Source organism: Carassius carassius, chromosome 26 (assembly GCF_963082965.1).
Source record: "Carassius carassius chromosome 26, fCarCar2.1, whole genome shotgun sequence".
Lineage (NCBI taxonomy): Eukaryota > Metazoa > Chordata > Actinopteri > Cypriniformes > Cyprinidae > Carassius > Carassius carassius.
Genome location: NC_081780.1, coordinates 23,914,500 through 23,942,476, shown reverse-complemented (window position 1 = coordinate 23,942,476; position 27,977 = coordinate 23,914,500). Strand labels below are relative to the sequence as shown.

At 39.5% G+C, this 27,977-nt stretch overlaps 2 protein-coding genes and 1 pseudogene across 4 annotated transcripts in view; 2 read left to right on the top strand and 1 right to left on the bottom strand.

Annotated features, from left to right (window-relative positions):
- Positions 1–27,977, top strand: part of LOC132106027 (zinc finger protein 883-like) — a 95,391-nt gene that overhangs the window by 11,477 nt on the left and 55,937 nt on the right. Inside the window, exon 3 of one of the 3 annotated variants that reach the window (XM_059511623.1) lies at positions 12,371–12,386. The exons of the other annotated variants lie outside the window; for them this stretch is intronic. Within the exon in view, the coding sequence (XP_059367606.1) occupies positions 12,371–12,386 (16 nt within the window). The remainder of the gene's footprint in view (positions 1–12,370; positions 12,387–27,977) is intronic. 3 annotated transcript variants of the gene reach the window in all.
- Positions 510–1,873, bottom strand: LOC132106115 (E3 SUMO-protein ligase ZBED1-like). The gene is made up of 2 exons (XM_059511753.1): positions 1,464–1,873; positions 510–1,100 (listed from the first exon to the last, which is right to left on the bottom strand). The coding sequence occupies exons 1-2, from the start codon at positions 1,842–1,844 to the stop codon at positions 552–554; spliced, it is 930 nt and encodes a 309-aa protein (XP_059367736.1). The 5' UTR covers positions 1,845–1,873; the 3' UTR covers positions 510–551.
- LOC132106051 (zinc finger protein 271-like) lies at positions 12,394–14,224 on the top strand (annotated as a pseudogene).

Below are 27,977 nucleotides of genomic sequence, written 5' to 3'. Positions count from 1 at the left end.
ATATATATATATATATATATATTAGGGATGGGCATTCGATTAATTTTTCTTAGTCGATCGTCGGGAGAATTAACGATCGACTATCGATTAATCATTAATATTTTTTATAATAAAATTATTTAACTTTTATAATTCAAAGATGAAATGAATACAAAAATACAGCGTGTTTTTCCTCGATGAGACCTTTATTACAAGATAAACTTGTGGCAGACTACGTTAAACTAGCTACGTTCAGGCAAACTGAACATATATGCGCGTGCATATGCGGTGCTCTGAAGCAGCGGAACCTGCGGCTGCGAGCCGGCGTTCTTAAACGGAGACCTCATTTGTTCCAAAATAATAATAATACAAAAGAATCATGTTAAACAATAACTTAAACAAAAAACATAATAATACTTAGATCTGACAGGTTTTGTCAAAATGTAACTCAAAACTATCCAAGCCAGAAGAAAGTGCTTCCTAACAATTAGGCTTACTTAACAAATTAGGCTACTTAAAGCCTCGTGAAAAATAACTAACTTTAGTAACTCGCATACAACTTCTGCACCAGTTTACTGATTTTTGTTGAGAAATATAAGCATGTTGACATGATCTGAGGTCAGACGCGACCGCAACCTGGTGACCGTCAGTCCAGCCGCCGAAAACACCCGCTCTGAGGGGACTGACGTTGCCGGGATGCACAGGTACCGCCGCGCTAACTTGGCCAGCCCGGGAAACCTTATTCCGTTCACTTTCCACCAATCTGTAGGTGTGCAATTCAGGGGTGGGGGAGTCTCCCTCAGAAAGTTCTGAAGTTCTGCTTCGATGCCAGCCTCGCATTGAGTGGTATAGTGATCCCCAAGGAGTTGTGCCATAGCAGATGACTGGGAGGTCGCGACTTCAGTGTTTGCGCTCCCCTCGTCCGTGTCAGACAACGCAGCCTCGACTCCCCCAGCCTGTTGGATAGCCGCCCTATCGGTCCCCACCGCCTCTCCCAGTTCAACCAGTTTCACATTAGCAGCCAGTCTCTGTGTTGGTGTAAGAAAGCCCAGGTGTTTGTGACGAGGGTCCAGCATTGATGAGATCATGGGGGCGAATGACACAAACTCACCAGACTCAATCTGTATAAATATATGATGAGGAATCAATAATCAGAAAACGTTGTATTTTTTGTTGTTTATTTTATGAATAAAATTAATATTAAAATTAATATTTTTATGGAGTAAGAGTAACAGTTTTATTCTTCGCGGGGCGGGGCTTATTGCTTAAATCTAAATAGGTAACGAATAAACGAATACATGTGTTATAATAACGTTATATTTTTTATTGTTTATTTTACGAATAAAATAAATATTAAAATTAATATTTTTATGGAGTAACAGTTTTATTCTTCGCGGGGCTTATTGCTTAATTCTAAAAAGGTAACACGCAGATAACAGGAAAGTATCCATGTAATTATGTATATGTAAACTAAGATAACTTACATTCATTCGTTGGATGAGAGAGGAACGCACTTTTGTCTTGAATTCGATGAGTCTGGGCCCGTCTCCTTCATTGCGCATGAGGTGGATATTGATGAGGCCGAAGGTGACGGGATAAGTGTTCGAGATGGAGACGTCTTTCTCTGCAGACATAACCGTGGTGGCACATTTAAGTGCTGACAGCACGGGCTGTGTGTCCTCCATCAGCTGCCAGTACTCATCCTTCAACTCCAGGATCCTGGCATCTTGAAGCTTGGTCACGGTTCGGTCCGACAGCACAGCAACAACAGCCCACCGCTGCTCCACCAGCCGATCAAACATCTCGCACACGGAGTTCCACCGTGTTTTACACGACTGGGTAAGCCGGTGAGTTGCGAGGCCCATTTGCTCCTGTTTCTTTTGCAGCGCTTTGGTTGCTGTAGTGCTGTGATTAAAGTGGCTAACGAGTTTACTAGCCGCTGATATTACCCGATGAAGATACAGTGCAAATCCGTCATTTATGGCCAACTGGAGGGTGTGTGCAAAGCAGGCAACGGAAATCCAGGGCACTCTGGTGGGACTGTTGGCAGCTACAATATTGGCCGCGTTGTCATGAACGCATGCAATAACTCGGCCTTTAAGTCCCCACTGGTCTACAGCTCCATTCATTTTCTCAGCGAGGTGGTCAGCTGTATGCCGGCCTGGCAGGCTTTCTGTGAGCAGGACCGCTGAGTTCATTTGCCAGTCATCACTGATGTAGTGGCAGGTTATGGTGATGTAGCTCTCAGCTGTTAAAGCGGTCCAGCAGTCTGTAGTTAGAGCAACTCTCTCAGCTTTGCTCAATTCTTTTAACAGCTGCTGCTTTCGTTCTTCGTAGTGAGTTTCTACCAGTCTGGTTATGGTGCGTCGTGATGGAATTTGATATGCTGGTTCCAATAAATGTATCAGTTCTCGAAAACCATTGCCCTCAACAACACTTAAGGGCAGAATATCCATCTCAAGGAACTTGCAGATCCCTTGGGTAATTTTCTCTGCTCGTTGTGCATCACAGCTCCGAGTCCGTGCTAACGCTGACTTGATGCTAGGTTGAGACCGAGAGCAGGATGCACCGCCACCGACATTAACCAGAGACGGATGCACTTTGTTTAAGTGGTACATCATTTGAGTCGTGGCCGTGTTGTACTTATACACGGCATCGCAATGTTTGCAGTGAACTATTTCGCTTTTTAAATCAAAATGGTCCCACGCCACACTTCGCCGTGACCTCTTCATGATTATTCTTTTGAAATCAAACCGGAAGATCACAGATAACTGAGTATGGTGTCAAATATTGCACCCTGGTGGTAAAATGTTTAATTGCTGGCACACAGTGAAATTCATTTAATTGCTTCAAGACTCATACTACGCTACACAACGCAACATGCATTAGATTTAAAAAAAATGCATTAGATTAATCGATAACAAATTAACGTGATCGACGAAATTCTTAACGATCAATTATCGATCGTCGATTAATCATGCCCATCCCTAATATATATATATATATATATATATATATATATATATATTAGGGGTGGAACCGGTAGTTGATTGCTGGAACAATCGGTTATTGGCATAAACCCATTGCCATTCCGCGTTTCGTCCCTTGCTGGATCGGCTGATAGTTTCCCGGGTTGCGTCTGTTGTTGGAGCAGCTGAGAAGGTTCTGTTTTCATTATACAGTGCGAGAGCGGCCTCTAGTGGTTAAAATCACTGACAGCACATGCTGTTTGTTTAGACACTTGACGCTGCACGGAGAGAGAAACTTCAGACAGAAATTCCTGCCGCGCCTCAGAGCGCCATTCACATAGTTTTCCATTAAATTAAATTATTAATCGCCCCGAATCGTTGTTAATGTACATAATGAATTGTATATTGAGCTTTTTCATCGAAACGTTCATCTTTCTGTGGCTCTAATAAAGTCTGTATGTTTCATTTATAGAGATAAAATATAGATCGCTCTTTCCGTTTGCTCCGTTTTTTAAACACTGAACTTCAAACTTATCTATGCCTCATTGTTCATTCTTGAAGTCAACTTGTGTCCATTTGGTGAATAAATAAACAGTTTTAGAGCGCTGCTGGAGTTGAACCCGACATGTCCAGAGTGAGTGTGATACCGGTGAGTCCTGCAAGACTCAGCGCTGCTCTTTTATTTTGATTAGATAATTATTAAGTGTTCAATAACAGAAGCAGTTTAAGTGTGAGAGTAAACATTGTGCTGGGATGAATGTAGGGCCCTATAGTTTCCCGCGATGCAGAAAACATGAACGGAATCGCAGAATCCATTCATAAAAACAGAATTCACAGTTTAGCGCTCTTAACTTCGTGAGCAGCTGACCATTTGATTTGAGCAAAAGCTGTAAAGGTAATCACGTAAACCCGTCAAAATAAAAGTCCGGTTTTTAAGTCTATTGTTTTCCGTAGAATGTACATGGCCTACTACTACTACTACTACTACTACTAAAATGAATCAAACAATATTTTTTTAAGGAAGAATCACACAAAATTTCTTCCATGTTTTAATTTTAATAGTAAATCCCCTTTGTTTGCCAAAAAATAATGTTTACTTAATTTTCAGTAATTAAAAGACAAATAAAATGTAATGTTTCATGCCTTGATTCGATAACAATAAAAATGCAAATACACAGAAGTTGTGAGGGGAAAAATCAATAGGCTTCTATAAGAAAAAAAAAAATTAATGAAATTGTTTTATGCATTCAAATAATTACACGTTAAAACAGAATTTGGTCGAAAATAAAAAATTGTTAACAAATATTTTTGTTGTCGAGTAGGCGTTTGATTTTAATTTGACCTAATTTAGAGCCTGCAATAATGCGGTTTGACCAGTGTGGCGCTGTAGTGCAAAACTGTAATTCAGCCCTCCTTAATGCAATTCAAGAGAAGAAGAGACACAGCGCTCAGCACTGTTCAGAGAAACCTTTTACTGTGAGGGAAAAACACCCAATATGTTTGGATATGAAAATTTATTACGTGTGCTTTCCTCTCAGTAATGAAATTAACAACAACAACAACAAAAAACAATCACAGCAGTGATCACAAAATTTTCATTTTGGGGTGGAGCATCCCTTTAAAGATTTGTCTTATCCCTTTAAACCATTTTCTCATTAATATTGCATCACTGTATAAAGGTCTATACTGAAGCTGAAGCTAGCGAACGAACCCAGCTTCAGCGCGGAAACTAACTGATCTCTGCTTCATTACAGTTTGCACATATTTTTTTGTCACGAACGTTGATCTTCCTTCAAAACACCTGGTAAAAGAGTCGTGCGATAACGTGTGACATCACTACGACATAGTATTAGATCTGGCTTTTGTTCACACAGCACTCGTTCCGGGACTGAACCCGGCAATGTTACTAGGTACCCGACCCTGGATCAGTCCCAGAATCAATCCCGGGGTGTGTTTGTTTTCACACAGAAGGCTACCCGGCAATGTTCCGGCAATTTGCTGGGTCCGACGTGCAGTGTGAAAGGGGCTTAAGTGTATTGAAAGAATGTATTCCTTGTATGTACACATGTACTGCAGATTATATATATTTAACATAATATAATAATATTTAGTATTTTCACATCTAGGTGGAAAAAAAATATAATTGTACTACTGTCTGTTCAGAATATTTGAAAAGAAACCAAGCATAGTAGATTCGTTTTTTATTGTCGTTGTTTTTTTTGTTTTGTTTTCCCTGGTTGAACACTGACAGGAGATTGAGGTGAGAGCGAGCATGTGGCTGCAGCAATGGCGCGTCACGCCTGTCTATATTAGGGCTTCATTAGTTAACATCAGTTAATTCATTAGTTAGCACAAACGGCCATAGAAAAATTTATCTGAACATTCATTAATCTTATTTATTTCAATATTTAATATCACGTTGGTACAATCGAAAGTTGCAACTGTGTTATTTAATGAGCTAACATGAACTAAGACTTTCACAATGATCAATAGCTACATTTGCTAAGTTATTCATCTTTGTTAATGTTAATGCATTAACTCTATTCCTGTAGCTCAATTGGTAGAGCATTGCCTTACCAAGCACAAGGTTGGGGGTTCGATTCCCCGGGAATATGATGGGTAAAAAATTTATAGCCTGAATGCACTGTAAGTCGATTTGGATAAAAGCGTCTGCTAAATGCATAAATTTAATTTTTAATTAATTAATTAAAGTTTAATGAGGTCTTATTGTAAAGTGATACATATGGGTCTTTATAGTTCTTTTGCACTTTATATATTTTAATGTATTTAAATGTTCGGTTATTTTTGTTATAAGAAAAAAGTTATATAGTCTTGTTATACTATATTATGACCACTTTTTAAAAACTAAATATCAATACCATGATAATACCATATACCGTGATAAAATGGTATCAATTAACCGAAAGAGTAAAATTTGATACCGGCATATCCCTTTTATATATATAGATAGATATAGATAGATAGATAGATAGATAGGCCCTATCTGTGTATATAAAAATTGCAAATATGGTAAAACATGGTTAAATTAAGTATAAATTTGAAAATAAATACATTAATTGTATAGGTAATTTAATGTTCACTATTACATTCATTGAATATGTTTTGAATAGTTATTTATTTATCATTAGAAAAGGTTTATGTAATATTGTGTGACAAATATATCATATGGTGTTACTTAGAAAAACAGTCACACCATATGATACATGTCACACCATATGAGGTTTTGTTCAGTTAAGATAATCTCTTGGTTAACTAAAAACAGCTAGCTTATACTTAGCATGTAAATTGCCACATGGAAGGGATGATTTTTAAGAATTAATAAGTAAAATTTGTATAAAAGTGTTTAATTTATATGTAAAAAAGTCACACCATAAGACACAAAACATTGACCACTAGTGAGCATATCAGATAAAGAGCTTTTCAATTAAAAATTAAAAAGCCAGAACTCACTTCTTGATCTTTTAAACCCCTCCTAATTTTTTGAGATAGGAATTTTGGGTTTTCATGAGCTGTATGCGAAAATCATCATTATTAAAACAATAAAAGACCTGAAATATTTCAGTTGGTGTGCAATGAATCTAAAATATATGAAAGTTAAATTTTTATCATTACATTATGGAAAATAATGAACTCCATCACAATATGCTAATTTTTTGAGAAGGACCTGTATAATGTCATATTAGTAAGGTCACACATACCCCGGACAGTCACACCACATGACAAATTTGATGTTTAGATAAAAATTTTAAGTAGAGGTCTTTAAACACCAACTACAGCTATGGTATGCTGTCATCATATCTTGTCAGAGGAACAACATGAAGATATATATTTTGAACAAATACTCATTTTTATTAAGTTAGGACATCATGGACACGTAGAATTGCATGTCATGTCTCCCAACCAAATACATTACATTACATTGAATCATTTAGCAGACGCTTTTATCCAAAGCGACTTAAAAATGAGAACAATAGAAGCAGCCAGGCCAACAAGAGAACAACAACAGTATATAAGTGCCATGACAAGTCTCAGTTAGTAGAGTATAGAACGCACAGCCCTTTTTTATATATATATATATATATATATATATATATATATATATATATATATATATATATAAATGAAAAGACAAGAAAAGGAAAAGTGCTAGTATTAGTTGGTTAAATGCTGTCGAAAAAGATGAGTCTTTAGATGTTTCTTGAAAATGAGTAAAGCTTCAGCTGTACGAATTGAGATTGGGAGGTCATTCCACCAGCTGGGCACAGTCCAGGAAAAGGTCTGTAAGAGTGATTTTGAACTTCTTTGGGATGGCACCACAAGGCATTGTTCACTTGCGCAAACTTCTGGAGGGCACATAATATTTAACCAGTGAGTTTAGGTATGTTGGTGCCGTGCCAGTGGTCGTCTTGTAGTCTAGCATAGGGGTGAAACGATTCCTCGAGTATCTCGATTACAAAAAATGCAAATTCCTCTGCCTCGAAGACTCTTTTAATTTATTTTAAATCTCACGTCAGTTTCTTTTGCAATGATTTATTTTTATGTGACACAACGCGTTTACGTCACCCACAAAGCGGAAGGAGACACATGCGCTGAGTCCGAAATCGCATACTGCAAGGAGTCAGCAGTGTTTTGATTTGAGGGCGCGGGCAAACGTGAAGAGAACGTTGTGGCGTGTGTCCATTGCAAGATACAGCTGGCATACCACAACTAGGGCGCTATGATTTCCGCGATGCAGAAAACGCGGAGGGACTCGCGGAATCCAGTCATAAAAACAGATTTTACAGTTTAACGCGGAATGGCACGGAATTTGCCAAATTTTGAATGAATTAATAAAAAATAGGTCATTGCACTTACATCAAATCATGATGGACTAATATCTGTAAATATTAAGCCAGAACAATCTGTTTAAATATGAATCCTGCATGTTCTGCATGTCTGTGTTAATGAAAGGACCAGAAGCGCGTGTATGAATGTACATGAATGTACATAGCCTACCACAAAAAAAATATCTAATTTTTTTTTAAGGTTTAATCACACAACATTTCTTCTATGTTTTATTTTTTATAGTAAATCTCTTTTGTTTACCAAAAAGTTAAGTTATTTTCAATAAAAAAAAACAAAAAAAAAGATAAATTAAATGAATGTTTTATGTGTTTAATGTTTAATGTGCATCTCAAAATGCTTTATTTCAAGCCCCAACTGAATGGCACTTAAATGCACTTAATTCATCTGTCAATTCATCTTATTGTTATTGTTCACAGTACAAGTACAGACAGAGAAATAATGGGTAATAGTTAAATGTTTATTTTTGATGTATGCATTGCATTCTATGCATTTAAAAAATAAAAATATTTTTTTTCTTAAAAAGGAATCTTAGTTGTTCATTTTAAGAGTCCCAGGAGTTTAATTTTCTATTGCATAATTAATATTGCACTTTAAGCAAAAACACATTTTTTCCGATTAATCGATGGAATTTTTGGTAGAATACTCGATTACTAAAATATTAGATAGCTACAGCCCTAGTCTAGCATCAGTACCTTGAATTTGATGCGAGCGGCTACTGGTAGCCAGTGTAACCTGATGAGGAGAGGAGTAACGTGAGCTTTTTTGGGCTCATTGAAGACAACCCTTGCTGCTGCATTCTGGATCAATTGCAGAGGCTTGACAGTACATGCAGGAAAGCCTGCCAGGAAAGCATTACAATAGTCCAGTCTGGAGAGAACAAGAGCTTGGACAAGAAGTTGGGGGGCTTGCTCTGACAGGAAGGGTCTAATCTTCCTAATGTTGTATAAGGCAAACCTGCAGGACCGGGTGGTTGTAGCAATGTGGTCTGTGAAGCTTAACTGATGACCCATCACAACTCCTAGGTTTCTGGCTGTCCTCGAAGGAGTAATGGTTGACGAACCCAGCTGTATAGAGAAGTTGTGATGAAGCAATGGGTTAGCTGGAATCACCAGGAGTTCCGTCTTCGTAAGGTTAAGCTGAAGGTGATGGTCATTCATCTAGCTAGAAATGTCACTCAGACAGGCTGAAATGCGAGCAGCTACCGTAGGGTCATCTGGTTGGAATGAGAAGTAGAGTTGGGTGTCATCAGCATAGCAGTGGCAAGAAAAGCCATGCTTCTGAATGACAGATCCTAATGACGTCATGTAGATGGAGAAGAGAAGTGGTCCAAGTACTGAGCCTTGAGGAACCCCAGTAGCAAGGTGTTGTGACTTAGAAGCATCACCCCTCTAAGACACACTGAAGGATCTGTCAGAGAGGTAGGACTTAACCCACAGGAGTGCGGTTCCAGAGATGCCCATCTTTCTGAGGGTGGACAGGAGAATCTGGTGATTAACGGTGTCAAAAGCAGCAGACAGGTCCAGCAAGATGAGTACTGAGGATTTTGAAGCTGCTCTTGCTAGTCGTAGGGCTTCAGTAACCAAGAGCAGAGCAGTCTTATTTGAGTGGTCATTTTTGAAGCCAGATTGGTTGCTGTCCAGGAGGTTGTTCTGTACAAGGAACATAGAAAGCTGGTTGAACACAGCTCGCTCAAGTGTCTTTGCAATGAATGGAAGAAGGGATACCGGTCTGTAGTTTTCAAGAAGCGCTGGATTTAGAGATGGTTTCTTGAGCAGTGGGCTTACCCGAGCCTGCTTGAATGCTGAGGGAAATGTTCCAGAGTGAAGAGAAGAGTTGATAATGTGAGTAAGCGAAGGTATGACTGAAGAAGAGATCGCTTGAAGGAGGTGAGTGGGGATCGGATCAAGTGGACAAGTTGTAGGATGATAGGACAGGAGAAGTTTGGAAAAGCCCATTTCTGAGAGTGGGGAGAAGGAGAAAGAGTGTGCGTCGGTCATTGTGAAGTTGTCCTCAGTCTGCAGTGTGGAGAATTTGTCACTGATGGATCGTGTCTTATTTGTGAAGAAAACTGTTGTAAGAGTTTTCCAGAGTGGATCCTTTCCGCTGTAAGAGTCGATGGAGGCGGGGGTGGGGGAGGATTAAGAAGAGAAAGTCTTGTAGAGTGTCTGAGCGTCACAACAGCTGTTAATTTTGTTGTGGTAGTAGGATGTTTTAGACGTGAAGACATTTGCAAAGAAGGAAGAGAGGAGAGACTGATGCACACTGAGGTCTGTAGAGTTTCTTAATTTCTGCCATTTCCTCTCTGCAGCCTTGAGTTTAGAGCGATGTTCACGGAGAACCTCGGACAGCCAGGGGGTAGATGGGGTGGTGCGTGCTGGTCTAGACAACAGTGGGCAAAAGTTGTCCAAGCAAGATGTTAAAGTGGAGCAAAGAGTGTCCATAGCACTGTTCATGTCCAGAGCTGAAAACTGAGAGAGTGCAGGAAGCGAGGATGAAACCACAGAAGATAGGTGAGATGGAGAGAGTGAGCGTACAGTCGTGGCCAAAAGTTTTGAGAATTACATAAATATTGGAAATTGGAAAAGTTGCTGCTTAAGTTTTTATAATAGCAATTTGCATATACTCCAGAATGTTATGAAGAGTGATCAGATGAATTGCATAGTCCTTCTTTGCCATGAAAATTAACTTAATCCCAAAAAAACCTTTCCACTGCATTTCATTGTTGTCATTAAAGGACCTGCTGAGATCATTTCAGTAATCGTCTTGTTAACTCAGGTGAGAATGTTGACGAGAACAAGGCTGGAGATCATTATTTCAGGCTGATTGGGTTAGAATGGCAGACTTGACATGTTTAAAAGGAAGTGATGCTTGAAATCATTGTTCTTCCATTGTTAACCATGGTGACCTGCAAAGAAACGCGTGCAGCCATCATTGCGTTGCATAAAAATGGCTTCACAGGCAAGAATATTGTGGCTACTAAGATTGCACCTAAATCAACAATTTATAGGATCATCAAGAACTTCAAAGAAAGAGGTTCAATTCTTGTAAAGAAGGCTTCAGGGCGTCCAAGAAAGTCCTGCAAGCGCTAGGATCGTCTCCTAAAGAGGATTCAGCTGCGGGATCGGAGTGCCACCAGTGCAGAGCTTGCACAGGAATGGCAGCAGGCAGGTGTGAGCGCATCTGCACGCACATTGAGGCAAAGACTTTTGGAAGATGGCCTGGTGTCAAGAAGGGCAGCAAAGAAGCCACTTCTCTCCAAAAAAAACATCAGGGACAGATTGATCTTCTGCAGAAAGTATAGTGAATGGACTGCTGAGGACTGGGGCAAAGTCATATTCTCCAATGAAGCCCCTTTCCGATTGTTTGGGGCATCTGGAAAAAGGCTTGTCCGGAGAAGAAAAGGTGAGCGCTACCATCAGTCCTGTGTCATGCCAACAGTAAAGCATCCTGACACCATTCATGTGTGGGGTTGCTTCTCATCCAAGGGAGTGGGCTCACTCACAATTCTGCCCAAAAACACAGCCATGAATAAAGAATGGTACCAAAACACCCTCCAACAGCAACTTCTTCCAACAATCCAACAACAGTTTGGTGAAGAACAATGCATTTTCCAGCACGATGGAGCACCGTGCCATAAGGCAAAAGTGATAACTAAGTGTCTCGGGGACCAGAATGTTGAAATTTTGGATCCATGGCCTGGAAACTCCCCAGATCTTAATCCCATTGAGAACTTGTGGTCAGTCCTCAAGAGGCGGGTGGACAAACAAAAACCCACTAATTCTGACAAACTCCAAGAAGTGATTATGAAAGAATGTGTTGCTATCAGTCAGGATTTGGCCCAGAAGTTGATTGAGAGCATGGCCAGTCAAATTGCAGAGGTCCTGAAAAAGAAGGGCCAACACTGCAAATACTGACTCTTTGCATAAATGTCATGTAATTGTCGATAAATGCCTTTGAAACGTATGAAGTGCTTGTAATTATATTTCAGTACATCACAGAAACAACTGAAACAAAGATCTAAAAGCAGTTTAGCAGCAAACTTTTTGAAAACGAATATTTATGTAATTCTCAAAACTTTTGGCCACGACTGTAGGTTCTGTCGAAAGGTGACCTGTGTTGGAGTGTGAGCCGCTTCAGGAGTAAGTGCTAGGTTAGCAGTAATGAGGAAGTCTGAGGTGTGCAGTGGAGCAACTGAAGAGTTGTCCACAGAGCAACAGCGCGTGTAGACGAGGTCCAGTTGGTTGCCTGATTTGTGAGTCGCTATAGTAGACACTCGCTTGAGATCAAGTGAGGCGAGCAGAGTTTTGAAGTCAGCAGCCTGGGGTTGATCTAGGTGGATGAAACTTTCCTAGCAATGATGATCACACAGACGTGTAATGAGAAAACAAGACAAAACACTCACAAGCTGCTGTCCTTCTCTGTTGCTGGCTGTTTCTGACAAGTGCTTCCAAAACAGTTAATTAAGTACTTTCACTGGCTTTGGCCATGCCCCACTATTTATTAATAAATGGCTTTTATTTATTAATAAAATAAAATAATTTTTACTTTTATTTCAGAGTTCATTGAAGAGAAAGATGAGAATGAAAAATCAAGTGAAGTTAAGGAGAAAAATCTGGTAAAAACTGGAGGAAAACCTTTGAGTTGCTCTCAAACCAAAAAGAAAGATGTAAAGAAAAAAAGAGTCAAGAAATCTTTCACCTGCACTCCGTGTGGAAAGAGTTTCACACACAAAGCAAGTTTTGAGCGTCACATGAGAATTCATACTGTAGAGAAACCTTTCACTTGTGATCAGTGCGATGAAATGTTTTTATGGGCTTCACTTCTTAAGAAACACTATAAATTTCATTCAAAGGAGAAACCACATTCATGTAATTTGTGTGGTAAGAGTTTTTGGAATCTACAAAGTTTGAAAGAACATCAGAAAATACATACTAGTGTGAGAGAGTACAAGTGCTTTGAGTGTGAAAAGACTTTTAGTTCAGCGAGCAATTTAAAACAGCACGAGAGGATCCACACTGGAGAGAAACCTTATAAGTGTTCACACTGTGACCAGAGATTTAATCATTCACCACATCTGAAAACACATGAGAGGATCCACTCTGGAGAGAAACCTTATAAGTGTTCACAATGTGACCAGAGATTCAATTGTTTACCATATCTGAAAACACATGAGAGGACCCACACTGGAGAGAAACCTTATAAGTGTTCACAATGTGACAAGAGATTCAATCGTTTACCATATCTGAAAACACATGAGAGGATCCACACTGGAGAGAAACCTTACAAGTGTTCACATTGTGACCAGAGATTTAATCAATCAACACATCTGAAAACACATGAGAGGACCCACACTGGAGAGAAACCTTATAAGTGTTCACAATGTGACAAGAGATTCAATCGTTTACCATATCTGAAAGCACATGAGAGGAAACACACTGGAGAGAAACCATATAAGTGTTCACACTGTGACAAGAGATTCAGTGATTCATCAAGTCTGATAACACATGAGAGGATCCACACTGGAGAGAAACCTTATAAGTGTTCACAGTGTGACAAGAGATTTAATCAGTTGCCAAGTCTGAAAATACATGAGAACATCCACAATGGAGAGAAACCTTATAAATGTTCACACTGTGACAAGAGATTTAGTCATTCTTCATGTGTGAAATCACATGAAAGGATCCATAATGGAGTGAAACCTTATAAGTGTTCACACTGTGACAAGAGATTCAGTCATTCAGCAAATCTGAAAACGCATGTGAGGATCCACACTGGAGAGAAACCTTATAAGTGTTCACAGTGTGACAAGAGATTTAATCAGTTGCCAAGTCTGAAAACACATGAGAACATCCACAATGGAGAGAAACCTTATAAATGTTCACACTGTGACAAGAGATTCCTTGTTTCATCACATCTGAAAATACATGAGAGGATTCACACCGGAGAGAAACCTTATAAGTGTACACACTGTGATAAAAGATTTAGTGATTCATCAAGCCTGAAAAGACATGAGAGGATCCACACTGGAGAGAAACATTATAAGTGTTCACACTGTGACAAGAGTTATATAGATTCATCAAGACTGAAAAGACATGAGAGGAGGATCCACACTGTAGAGAAACCATATTAATGCACTGTATGTGGGAAGTGTTTCATTCAGTCATCTGTTATACACAGTTATACAAAAAATAATCACAGTAAGGCCCCATACACATGGAGACATGTTTAGCTGTATATGTAAATATTTTGTATGGTATGTGTTTCATCCAGGCGGATCTGGCATTTTTGTAGATTGAAATCACTATTCTTTTTTTTTTACTGGGTCCCAGAGTGGCTGAATCTAAAAACTACACCTTTGCATTTTCGTGCATACAGCCAATCCGTATATTTTGTGAAACAATGATGTCATGGAAGATTAGGGTTGGGAATCGTTACAAATTTTCCGTTCCGATTCTGGTTCCGTTTCCACCTAACGGTTCCGGTTCTGGTTCTCATTCCGGTTCCATTAAAATCATTAAACAATTATTAAGAAATAGAGGTGAGGAAAAATGCACAATACTCAACTACTCAATGCTCAATACTGTTTATTACTTACTGTCAACTTCATTTAAAGGTTGGCAATGTCAAAATGCAACATATATTGCAGTGTACAGATCTTCATAAGTAGGGTGGGGTATTTTTAGAAATTTTCTGGTTCGGCTTCTGGTTTCATTTAAATGAACTATGTTTTTTACTATTTTACCTTCACTGAATGTTGCGTTGCTGGAAGGTAGTAAGTAATGTTGAGTAATGCTAGTCCATCAATCAGCATGTGTTTCAAAGTTGATGTTTTTTACACTATCAATAACGTTTTGCTTTTCAAGCAGGAATAAGCTTGTTGGCCAAATAGTCCCTTGAGGACTGAGACACTTGTTAATTTCCCTTAATTAATGAAAAATAAATGGTTAAACTTAAACATGTATACACACTCTCCTTAAAGTCCCTATTTTGTCAGGAGATGGTGTGATGCAATGAGTGGTTTCCACATTTTTAAAATGCATTTAAATAAATATTTTCTATCACTTTGTTTATCACTCTTGAAATTACCTGTACACTAAATAATCTAACCTCATACTTGTATAACAATAGCAGTCTATTTATTTAGTGGTCCAAGTTGAAGCCAGTATGTATATTAATGACAATATGGGACAAATATAATGTAATTTAGTGGCGGCAGGTGCAGTGCGCTGCCGTTAGATGTACAGTCAGATAAAAACGATGTCCAGTTATCAAAGGCACAAGTGCACATACATTCGTGGGAAACAATGTGTTCGGCAATTAAAGACAGGACAGCGCAACGAGTTTGTGGATGCGCGTCATTGGAATCAATGTGCTCAGTAATTAAAGAGGCAGGGAGGCGTGTCTGTTATTTCGGTTCGTGACATCCTTTACGGCAGCGGTTCTCAGTTCCAGTCCTCGCGCCCCACTGCTCTGCATATTTTGCACATTTCTCTTTGTTAACACACCTGATTCAGATAATCAGCTCGTTAGAAAAGAAATCCGTTCATGAACTGTGTTCCAATTGTTCATTGCTCCCTACTCCCTGGGCAGGGAAAATCTGTTGAAGTTTACCTCGCATCAAAACATTCATTCACTGATTTGTCCTGTGCAGCGTCTTTAAACATGGACAACTGTGACATCATATACCTCTGTAAATCAATACAACATTCACGTCTTCACTTCAATGCACTTTGATTGGAACTTATAGCTACGTTCGCTTCGAACTGGAATCATGGCTGAATATCCTGTGATGTCCACTTCGCAGGGCACTAATGTTTCGAATAGAACAAATGTCTGAAGCAAGAGAAACGTTCAAAATATGCAGAGAAGTGGGGCGCTAGGACTGCAATTGAGAACCGCTGCTTTACGGGAAACACGAATATTCAGAACACCGGCGCAAGGCTGCTCACATCGCTTGGTCACGTGTTGCACCAGAACCGTTTTCAGAACCGAAACTTAGAAATTGCTCACGGTTCCGGTTCTTTTCAAATAACAAAACTGGTTCTGAATAAGAACCGGTTTTCGGTTCCCATCCCTATCCCTATAGATCATGTGACCCTTCGGCAGCAATGCACGCATAGTCCTTTGGTCTGCTCACTTTGTCAAAGATTATATATATCCTGTTAAATTGTGAATAACTAGCACAGTCAAGGATGTTCGGGAAAGACAGATTGAGCAATCACCAATAAAGAAAAAATTTAAAGATTCTGCCATTTACTGAGGAACTGGACGCGGCTATAGCTAACGGTATCAAGCTAGTGCTCAAAGAGCAACAAAGTGCCCTCGATTCAGTTGTGGCTTCAACTGTATGAGAAGCAATAGACTCTGTACTGACTCTAGCACTCCGCAATCTACATTTGGAGATACAAACAAACAACAATTCTGTGAAAGAGCTGAGAGGAGAGGTTGAAAAACTAGCCAACACAACAGACACGTGACCGGGTCGATTGCGTTCAAGCAGCTGCATGTGAGGATAGGAAAACGGTCACAAAGAAATATTAAATTAAGAAATCAAGAATTAAGAAATCAATTGGATCAACTCACCGAAAAATTACGGACATTGAGGATAGGAGCAGCTGAAATAACGTATGACTGGTGGGGTTGCCAAAACGGGCTGAGGGCTCAGATGCAGCAGGCTTCCTCAGAGCAAATATTTCCAAGTAGATCCCCTCACTGAAAGTCCGTGACATCATGATTGTCCGGGCACATTGCGTGTATCACGGAAGTAAAAACTCAGTTTGGCAATGTACTCTCATCTTCCTTGTACTTTAAAGGGATAGTTCAGGATTTTAGACATGAATCTCTATAGCTTCCCCATAAGCAGTGTGGTGCATTGACCATGACTTACCCCCGAGAGCGTCCTGTGAGCCGAGCTCCGGTCCAGTTTTGGTCAAGATGAAATTAGTCCGGCAAGTTTGCTGGGGTCACGGCAATAAAGCTTTTTTCTTCTCAAATCAATATGTGTTCAAAAGAGTGATATATTTGCAGCACAAAACCGCTGTATATGGAGAGGTTAGACCTCGTAATGGCTTGGCACTATTTTCTCCCCTGTCATATCTCTGCGCGCTGCCGCTACCTACAGCCAGCTGCGAGCTGCGCAGGCGCACACCCCTTTTTCAGTTGTTCGGCAGTGTTTACAGCAGTGTTTACGTGCTCAGAACAGCTACACGAACGAGCTAACATAGCTACTCACCAAGAGCGATCAGTTTGTACAAGCTTTGTAGAAAATGGTGCGGACTTGTGACTATCCGGACTGTACAAACAAAGATGTGGCGCTTTCTCCTCACACATTTCAAAGATTTCCTGTGGCAGATGTTGCTCAGAGGCGACTTTGGCTCATTGCTCTGGGCTTCAATGTGAACACCAAACTGGCGAAGATAAAGAAGCTTCGCGTTTGCAGTGCACACTTCAGCGACGACGACTATGTTTCTTCCTGCCCAGGACAGAGGAAGCAACATGTTTTGAAGAGTACTGCTGTCCCAGCACCCTGGGTAAGTACACTGGACAACGGCGTCAAGCCTGCTTGGCCCGATTATTTTCAATAGACCGAAGGGTAATAAAGTTTTGCCTCGATGTTATCAAGAAAACAGGCTATACACGAACAACAAGTAACGTTGTGTGCAGCAAATAGCTCAATGTGGTATTTCCAGTTACGCCCCTATAAAACATAACATTATGTAGAATATTATTACTATCATCAGCAATTACGTCGACCATGTCGATAATGTTGTCTTTGCAATCCAGGATTACAGTCAATAAAGTCAGCTGTATGCAGGGTGCTCAGTGTAAGTTTGAAATTAGTCCATAAAACGTACATGAAGATCAAGAAACGTATGCTTTATGGGAGAATATTCTTGTTAGAAAGACTGCAAAGTGGATGCAGGTATTTTTTACCCTTTAAAAGTTGTAGTTTTAGTGAAATAATTTTAAACAAAACTTTTTGTTACTGTTACTATTTGTAGATAGTAAAATGTTGATATACTGTAACTTTTACTGGGCTTGTAAAACATGATTGAAATTATTGATATTTACAATCAAATTTTTTTTATATTTTCAAAGGCATGCACTCCTGTTGTGATGGCTGCAGCAGCCCAGTCTGGGTGCAGTACTGATTCAATCCCTGACGAAGTGGACCACGCATTCTCTGGACTCCCTCAGTCAACCCCTCTGAAGTGCAGATTTGACCATGAACACTTGAAGATGGTTCTCACCAGCCCACCAGAAACCGTTCCAAAAACAAAGCCATCAACATCTGGTAAATACTTGGCCCTACCTCCCACCTGTGAATTACAGTTACAGGTTAGCAAAAATATATAATTTTATTTTACACACACTTAAAAAAATCTAACAATTTCATAAAGTTAAATCTTGAAGTTGAGCCTTATTGCATATCCTAAATGAGGTCCTTATAAATGCTGTCAGTCAGCCACTTTACTTTGACTAACACTTCACTGTTTTTCTTTTTCCTAATTAGTCAGGGAACCCGAGCTCAACAGTTGCATCTGAGACACTAGATACAAGCATGAGTTCCATAGAGACACCTTGTGTAGGGGATGACTGCACATTTCTTCCTCTGAGTAGTGAATGTACATCCACAAGATCATCTTCCTCAGACGTGAGCATTGTGGGAGCAGAAAGGAGAGGTGATTGGTCTGAGAGGAAGTGGATTGTTAACGAGTCGGCCCTTATGGAACTGTTTTCAACTTGTCACACATGTGGTGTATCCATGACTGACAAGAAAATCACCAGCTGTGGATCAAAGATCAAAATAGAATGGACTTGTCTCAATCACCATACAGGAGTGTGGCAGTCATGTCCAGATGTCCGTGGAATCCCTGAGAATAACCTAGTGTCCTCAGCAGCCATTATTTTCACTGGAACAACACAAAATGAAATTGTAGAGTGGGCCGATCTTCTGAATTTACAGCTTCCAAAGAAGACATCGTACTACTCACTACAGTCCACTTATATGATACCTGTAATTCACAAAGCCTACACTGACATGCAAGAAAAAAATATCGCCGAACTCCAGGAAGCAGCGTCTCATGGTAGACACATAGATATTGCTGGTGATGCAAGGTAAATATTTCCGTTAAATATCATACAGTATATGTGCTCATTACTGTTACAATATTATGTCTTATATTATAATTCAGTCAAATCACGATTGGCCTAAGCCCACAAGTAACTTCCTTACTTGTCATCTGCAGATCTGACTCCCCAGGCTACAGTGCCAAGTACACCTGTTACAGCTTCATGGATGATGCAACAAAGAAGATAATTATGTCAGACCTAATTCAGGTAAAATATATCCAGTATTGTCCTTTTACTGAGTGTCCCTGATCCCTATGTTCTACTTTTATAAGCCTCCCCGCACTTCTTTTCTTCAATGAACAATTTAGGTATCTGAGACTACGAGTTCACCAGCAATGGAGTCTGTTGGTTTCCGGAGGGGTCTGGATCGTCTGCTGGACTCTGGAGTTAGTGTGGATGTTGTTACGACTGACCGGGCTCCATCAATACGGAAGATCATGAGGGAGTCTTATCCGGAGCTCAGACATCAGTTTGACCCATGGCATGTTGCTAAAGGTGGCATTGCTTATTATAGTAATCATCATGGTTGAGCTTTTGCATATGAAAAATGAAAGCAGTGAAGTTGTTGTAGAATTCAGAGTTTACTTTCATGTTCTGATATTTAGAAAAATTATCGTTCACGTTATGATTTTTTATTTTTATCTTTGTGCATTATAGGTGTAAAGAAGAAAGCAACTGCAGCAGCAAGGAAGAAGGAAAACCGGGATCTGCAGCCTTGGATCAAGTCTCTGGGCAATCACTTCTGGTGGTCATGCAGTTCTTGTGGTGGTGATGAGAAGGTGATGCTCTTGGAATTGTTTGGTTATACATAACTAGTGATGGGCAAAATGAAGCCTCAAGAAAAAGGGAAACGTTTGAACCAAACATTTTGAGGCTTTGAACCGTGGTCATCTCCATGGTTCTTTGGTGATGAATAAAATGCACTACCACATAAAATAGATTCAGACCAGGTTTAGTCCTGGTTTAGTACTGGTTTAGTCCAGGTTCAGTCCTGGTTGAGACCAGGTTTAGTCCGCGTTTGTTCTACGGGTATTGTAATTTCTTGCAACGGGTCTGGTCCTTATTTATTGATGACTATGTAAATGATTTTTGTTACACAATGAGCTTACTTTGTGGCAAAGATTTAATTGGTGAAATTTGCTAAGCGGTGTCTAAATGTCCTCAAAAAGGAGTTGAGACGCCGGTGGACCTCTATCCTGTATCATGTGTGTGGTGTTCACCGATGGGAAGAAAATGGGCAGGAGTACAGCTGTTACCATGACGACCTCAGCGATGACCAACAAATAAGAAAGAAATGGTTGAAGAAGGGGTCTGCTGCCTGGAATGCTATCAAGGCTATCGTACTAGATAAAAATCTCTTGAGGGTCTTCAGTCAGTTGACTTTATTCAAGCATACCGGTAAGTTTGCATAATTAAAACAAATAGCCATAAACACTTCTAAGGGCAACACGAGTTATTGAATTGTTCACTTGTCCTTTGAGAAATCAACATCTTACAGCTATGAAAGTAAAACTATGTTTTACAAAAAAATATAAAAAATGAAATGGCGATCATACTAATAATTGTAGGATGTTTTGAAGACATGTAACGTTGAAAATGTGTAAATCCTTGTTTTTTTACTTCAGGGAACCTTGAAGTGTTCCACAGCTCTATGCTGAAGTACGCAGAGAAGAGGCGCCACTTCACATATGTCAGTATGCAGGCAAGGCTTCAACTGAGTGTCATTGACCACAACCTCAATGTTGACCGTCAGCAGGACTGTACTCAGTCTGGTAAGTATGAAGGACACAGACATATACTATTTGTCATGCCATACATTCACTGGATAAATCAGTAATTGTACAACTTTGTGAGTTTTGAGCGTTCAGAGAAAACAATACTAGTATATATTATACTCTCCCTGTCCAACCACCAAGTGATAACACTTCAAGTGATAAAACCAATATTAGGAAAACAGAAAATATATAGAGCTGTTTTTACTGAGAATTGACATTTTAAGATGGATATCTTCCATCTTACTATGTTTTCTTTGTATTTTAAAGTTCACAGCTTTTTATTTGTCTCATCATTCCTCAAGTCACAGGCCACACAATTCAGTTTATTCAATTTCATAGCATGTACCATGATGTACTATCCTCATGATTCTTGTGTCCCCTCCCTCTCCTCATTCACAGGAAAAGAAAAGTACCATGTTATTTACTCCAAGCAATCAAAGCAGTGGGTTGTAAGGAAGCTGTATGAGTCAACATCTCAGGATTTCCGGAAAGAATTGGTGCAACAAGTCATTCAACGGCGAATTGACAAGAGTGTCAGGCTTGGAGATCCAGCGTTCCACATCCATCCTCCAGTCAGCATACCAACCAACATTGCTCCTACTCCAAAGCCAAACAAGGACGACTTGGTTGCCCAACATGCATCACGTTTTCTCCAAAAACATACGGAGGATGTCTGAGACTGAAGAAGCCTTGGCCAGTCTCTTACCAGGCCATATTGCTTTTTGTATATATTTTACTCCATTACACTTTAATTTTTGTATTTATTTGCTAATAATTTTGAAGTACTGTATAGCATCTTTTGGTACTTATGTTGTAATAAATGTGCTTTATAAGCTAACATGACCTTACCTTCACCTTTGTATAACAGTAAGAGTTATAATAAATATTACATCTATCTCTTAGTGAACATAGTTTTATTGAGCAGTACAAAATTATTTGTTTTGTAAAAAAAAATATATTTTTTAATTATTTTCCATATAAAGGTAAATGTAACAAAATGTTACTAATTGTATTTTTGTGTATTGCATGTCTAAAACAATTGCAGTGCGTCCTCTGATTCTTTGAACCCTGCATATTGTCCATTTGGTGATGGGTATGTTTTTCTTATTAGCTCCACTACACAGGAGGGAAGAACTTTCCTGTTGCCTCGGCCGAGCTTCTCTCCTTTCAGGGCCCATTCCATCACGATGCGACAATGCAACCAGCCTGTATTGTCTGAAATAGTAAACACAACATAAACATACTTGATATAACAATGACAGAGCATTTTGTAAGGACATAGCATCAACATTTATGATCAACATAAATGGCAATGGCAGATGCGTATATGTATATATGTATGTATGTATGTATATATATATATATATATATATTCGTACACTTTGGGATTGTACAAAATAAGTAGTTGCCTATTACCTGCACTCATACTAATGCATACAGTAAGCCCTAATTAGTCATTTGAAATTTGTACATTATAAGACTGTAAAATACTATAAAAAGTACTTACTCTGAGGACAACTGACCGTTGGGTCCTGCTGGCCTGGGACGCTTCTTCCAGTTAATTTTCGGAATGTGGAATAAGGTCTGCAAGACACCAGCATTCAGGATTGCAGGAAAGTCCTTGTGATTTGTGATGCAGACCGAAGTTGGTACGCTGGCGTCCTCATCAATAGAAAGGTCTTGGATCTGTCGCATGATGAGATCCAATTCGTGGCAGCAGTAGGACTCCACTTCTGTCTGCATTAGTTCACACTTAAAACAAGTACACCACCATTTGTCGGCCACTCGATGTCTCACTGCAGCAGCTGTGGCTCCAGCTTCAACTTGTTCAACTTCTCTGTCCATCCTCTCTCTTTCTGTCCTTTCTAACTCCATCTGGCGTAACTCGTCATCTGTGTATTCAGGTTCGTAAAGATATCCTTTTGGCTGTGAGTCGAAGTCAATGTTGTCATCGTCGCTGCTGTAGTTAGACATGCTATCGTTCTCTTTACGAGCTGTAAACAAAGTGACACGTGCGCAGCTCGCAGCTGGCTGTAGGTAGCGGCAGCGCGCAGAGATATGACAGGGGAGAAAATAGTGCCAAGCCATTACGAGGTCTGACCTCTCCATAGACAGCGGTTTTGTGCTGCAAATATATCACTCTTTTGAACACATATTGATTTGAGAAGAAAAAAGCTTTATTGCCGTGACCCCAGCAAACTTGCCGGACTAATTTCATCTTGACCAAAACTGGACCAGAGCTCGGCTCACAGGACGCTCTCGGGGGTAAGTCATGGTCAATGCACCACACTGCTTATGGGGAAGCTATAGAGATTCATGTCTAAAATCCTGAACTATCCCTTTAAGATGGCATGACAGGTCAGCGATCCTGAAAGGTGCTCGGCAGACATATCCGGTGAAATATGGATATGTCACGCTACTATTTTTTCAGCCACAACTACCAAGAGAAAGAGCTGTAATCCAGTCTTGAAGAAGACGACAGCCCTCGGTCTACAGCCCTCCTCCAGGTTACTTTATGCTGAACAATTCTATACTTTCCCAGTTTATCTAAAATGTTCAACTACCCAGAATAAAACTTGCCATGTTGCAGCGTCCTATACTTTTGGGAGGTTTGTGTGTACCCAATTTTGAATTATATTATTTGTCCTTTCAACTTAAGGCTCTTCGTATTTGGGCTGATCCTCAATCTAAAGCTTCACGGAGAGCAATCGAAGCTGACGAGGGTAAACCACGTAAGCTCCAAGATAGTTTATTTGCTGGCACAGGAAATAAAAATGATAAACATAACTTTTGCCCCTGTTGTGGCCAATTCTATTAGGATCTGGAAGAAGGTGGTATGCCTGATGGGAGGACCTTTCAAATTTTTTAACAAGACTTAGGGCAGAACTTAAATTTTTCATGTGGAAAACGGCCAATATGTCCAGCCTTCTTGGTCTAAATTGGACATAAACACATGCAATGACTTATATGATGACCAAAGACTCATTTCAAGAACTGAGAACTAAGATTTGTTTACCAGCATCATATTTAGTCTTTTTTCAGTTACGCTCTGCTCTCTGCTCTGCCTATTGAGTTCCCTGGGCATCCCCCATTTCCTCTCATCCTATGTGGGATTCGATTGCACCATCCTCTGGTTGGCCATCTATTTCTATAATATGTAGTAAACTTAATGATCACACTATATAGTAAACTTACTGATCACACTACAAAGCCTAATTTCTATTAAACATATATGGAATTGACAATTAAAAGATTTTGATGTATTGGGAGAGGGTGTGGTCAAATCTAATCGTAACTTCAAAAAATTTGGCTCATCGTTATATCCATTTCAAAGTCATCCATAGAGCATAAATAACTCCTTACAAAAGGTTTAAAATGAATCTTCAATCGACCTATAAGTGCCATATCTGTAACAATGTATTTATCTGTAACACTGTATCATCAGGTTGTTTTCTTCACATTGTTTGGGAATGTCCAATTGTTGTCAATTTATGGACACGTGAATTCTGAACCCATGTTTATGTCTTCTCAATAAGGATTCCAACTGCTCTTTAAGTTCATTAAAGAGAATGTTTTACAGCTGCAAAGTAGACAATAATACAAAACTGGTTCACTCATGTGTCCAAAAACATTTGGATTTACAGCCTACTTAAAATAGTTACTTGTGAATGTACAATGGCACAAATGAACAAGGCTAAATCCAGTACCATTGATGCATGGAAATGTTTATCTACTGGGATTTCAGGTTATATAAAGGAATGATTTGAAGATTTTTTTTCCTTCTTTACTTTCAGATTGTAAAAATATTGATGTGTTGCTTCCTCTTCCGTTTATTTCTATTTCTTTAATGGATGTTGTTATATTGACTCAAAAATAAAAAAATGTTGATCACAAAAAAAAAACTGATGTCATCACCCCATGTCCCGGCCCTAGTCAAACACTGCTACTTCATGTAACACCAGCAACAACAACAGAGGACTACATGTTTGTGTTCATGAACAACAGACAGTCTCAGAAGCATCTCACCTGGGCTAAAGACAAAAAGAACTGGACTGCTGCTGAGTGGTCCAAAGTTATGTTTTCTGATTAAAGTAAATTTTGCATTTCCTTTGGAAATCAGGGTCTTAGAGTCTGGAGGAAGAGAAGAGGGGCACACAATCCACGTTGCTTGAGGTCCAGAGTAAAGTTTCCACAATCAGTGATGGTTTGGGGTGCCATGACATCTGCTAGTGTTGGTCCACTGTGTTTTCTGAGGTCCAAGGTTAACGCAGTCATATACCAGGAGGTTTTAGAGCACTTCATGCTTCCTGCTGCTGACCAACTTTATGGAGATGCAGATTTCATTTTCCAACAGGACTTGGCACCTGCAGACAGTGCCAAAGCTACCAGTACCTGGTTTAAGGACCATGGTATCCCTGTTCTTAATTGGCCAGCAAACTCTCCTGACCTTGACCTCACAGAAAATCTATGGGGTATTGTGAAGAGGAAGATATGATATGCCAGACCCAAGAATGCAGAAGAACTGAAGGCCACTATGGGCTCTCATAACACCTGAGCAGTGCCACAGACTGATCGACTCCATGCCACACGTATTGCTGCAGTAATTCAGGCAAAAGGAGTCCCAACTAAGTATTGAGTGCTGTACATGCTCATACTTTTCATGTTCATACTTTTCAGTTGGCCAAGATTTCTAAAAATACTTCCTTTGTATTGTTCTTAAGTAATATTCAAATTTTCTGAGATACTGATTTTGGGATTTTCCTTAGTTGTCAGTTATAATCATCAAAATTAAAAGAAATATATCAGTCGTGTGTGTAATGAATAAATGTAATATACAAGTTCACTTTTTGAATGGAATTAGTGAAATCAATTTTTGATTATATTCTAATTATATGACCAGCACCTGTATATTTTAGTAAATACCTGAAAAATCTAAAATTGTGCCTGTATCCAAATATATATGTACCTGCCTGTATCCAAATATATATAGGTATGTACCTAACTGTATATCTGGCACAATTTATTTGGGTACACTGAAATGGCTTTAGAGGTACGAGTTGGTAAGATGGTAGTGAGAGGGTTTGCTGGCTGCTTGGGTGTCCAGAGCCCAGAGACGTATGTACTGAGTTCATGAGAGTTGACACGAAGAGATGAAGGTATGTATGTCTTATCCTCTCAGGACCTCCCGGTGGAGCAGGTTCTTCTCTAGAATCCTTGGCAATCTGCTCATCGAGAGCTTACAGAATGGGACTGATGATGATGGCTGGAGGGAGATCTGGTTCAGGTTCGGTGGAGACTGAATCTGGTGAGTGGTCACAACAGTGCATCAAGCTAAAGGGGGCCCCCGATGGCCCCCACGGATGTTTAGGTTGTGTATCTGCCCTAGTCAAACATTATCAACTGCCGTAAACAAACCACCACAGTGAGACAGCGCTATCACTCTCCAGTACTGCTCTGTGAGAGGGGCCCCCCAAACTAGAGGGATTCCCCCTATGCAATGACAAACACTATGAGTGCCCTAATCACTGTAATTTTGAAGTTACATCCACCGTCGCGCACCCCTCATCAGGTCCCCAACTAGCTGTCAGTGGAAGAGAAACTGTCGTTCCCACACTCAGAATTACCGCGGGCATTTGAATTAAAAAATGTCATCATGAAGTGCTCATACTCTTCAGGATTTTCCAAAAGACGTAATTAAACCATTATTATCTCCAAATACAACTGTCTGATGTGTTTTCACATCTCTGCAAGCATAAACCTTGACATCAGTGACCAAACACAACGTTAGATGTGAGCGTTGTTAGAGGGTGAAAAAGTTATAATAGAATAAAATATAATATAATAAAAACTAATAGTCATACACGACTTTGTTTACATAAAATTTAAGCATAAAATACTCACCAGACAACTTCTCACCCCTTCACTGTTGTAGCTACAGCGTTCGAAAACTTCCTTTGAGCTAAATCCTCTTGATGCATGAGCCCAGATTACGATCGCATGAGATTTTTTGCCATGTATCAAGCCAAAAGCTAGTTAAGTGTTGTCACTTACTCTTGACGGCTGTCTGCCCGCGGCTGCGGTCACGGTAAAAATTTTGTCAATTCCAAACAAAATGAGCTAGTCCTATGACTCCCATGCAGTTAGGTCCAAACAAAATAATCCGGTTACATTTTAGGTGTACGCAGGCTATCAATTTCCATTGGTGATGTTTCTATTCCATCTGGAGAAAAATGCCCTTTTTCCTTCGCGTTTGTCCTTTTATTCCTTCTATAAGTCCGCAAGCGTTGCTAAACCTCTTAATTTTGAATGGTTATTCAGTTCTTAAGAATGATAATAATAATATGAATAATTATAATTTTTTTAACTTGTTTTTGCCTTGTTCACAAAAATAAACATTTATCAAATTGTGTCATTCCCATCAACAATGCCTCATTGAAGACACTGTATCCTTTACAACAGAGTAATTCATGACTCTTAAAATGCACCAGAATTATTTTCCTGAGGGAGGACTTGGGACATCACTTCAGTCTTTTGCCTAGGGCTCCCAAATATCTTGAAATGGCCCTGATTATATGAGTGACTTTTGGAATATAAATCGCAGCACGTTTCTATTCGTGAAAATGATCACAGTTTTATAACGAGTGGTCCCCTTTATTATTACAGCAAAGTGCGTCATTACAGTAATAAGTCACTACAATGGAGCAGCTCAAGTGGGTGTAGGACACTATAGTTCATTTATGTAAGTAAATTAAGCAAAATAAAGTAAACTGTGACAAATTATACCCCAAAAATTTTTATTTCTAGGTAGTATTGCCCCAGGCGGCAGGTCTATGGCACAGTCCCATGGCTGATGTGGGAGAAATTTTATAGCCAACTACTGAGTTGATAGTCACTGGATCCGATTAGTTTAGGAGACTTTTCAGGCAGGCTCCTTTCAGAGCTAACTCCACTGTAGAATTTCTACAGTGATCCAGTCCATTCATGACGAGTGTTGTAACATCCAAGGGCATCCCAGGATATTACTCTTATTTGAGGTTTTCACAAAAATGAGTTCAGTATGCCCTCGTCTAGTGATCCCAATGCTCCAAATATTAAACATCCAACATTATCTTTATTTGTACTTTTCTGAGAGGAAGTGACTTTTCTCTGCATAAAGCAAGCATAATACGATCCTGATAAATATACACAGAATTAGTTACTCAATACTCTTTTATAGTTTTAATAATTAATTTATTTGTAATGAACACAATAAAGG

Excerpts from the sequence above, each read along its gene's own strand:
- LOC132106115 (XM_059511753.1), bottom strand. The coding sequence starts at position 1,844 with ATGGGCCTCGCAACTCACCGGCTTACCCAGTCGTGTAAAACACGGTGG. Across the intron at positions 1,101-1,463 it reads CTCTCATCCAACGAATGAAT|ATTGAGTCTGGTGAGTTTGT; the intron begins GTAAGTTATCTT and ends ATATTTATACAG.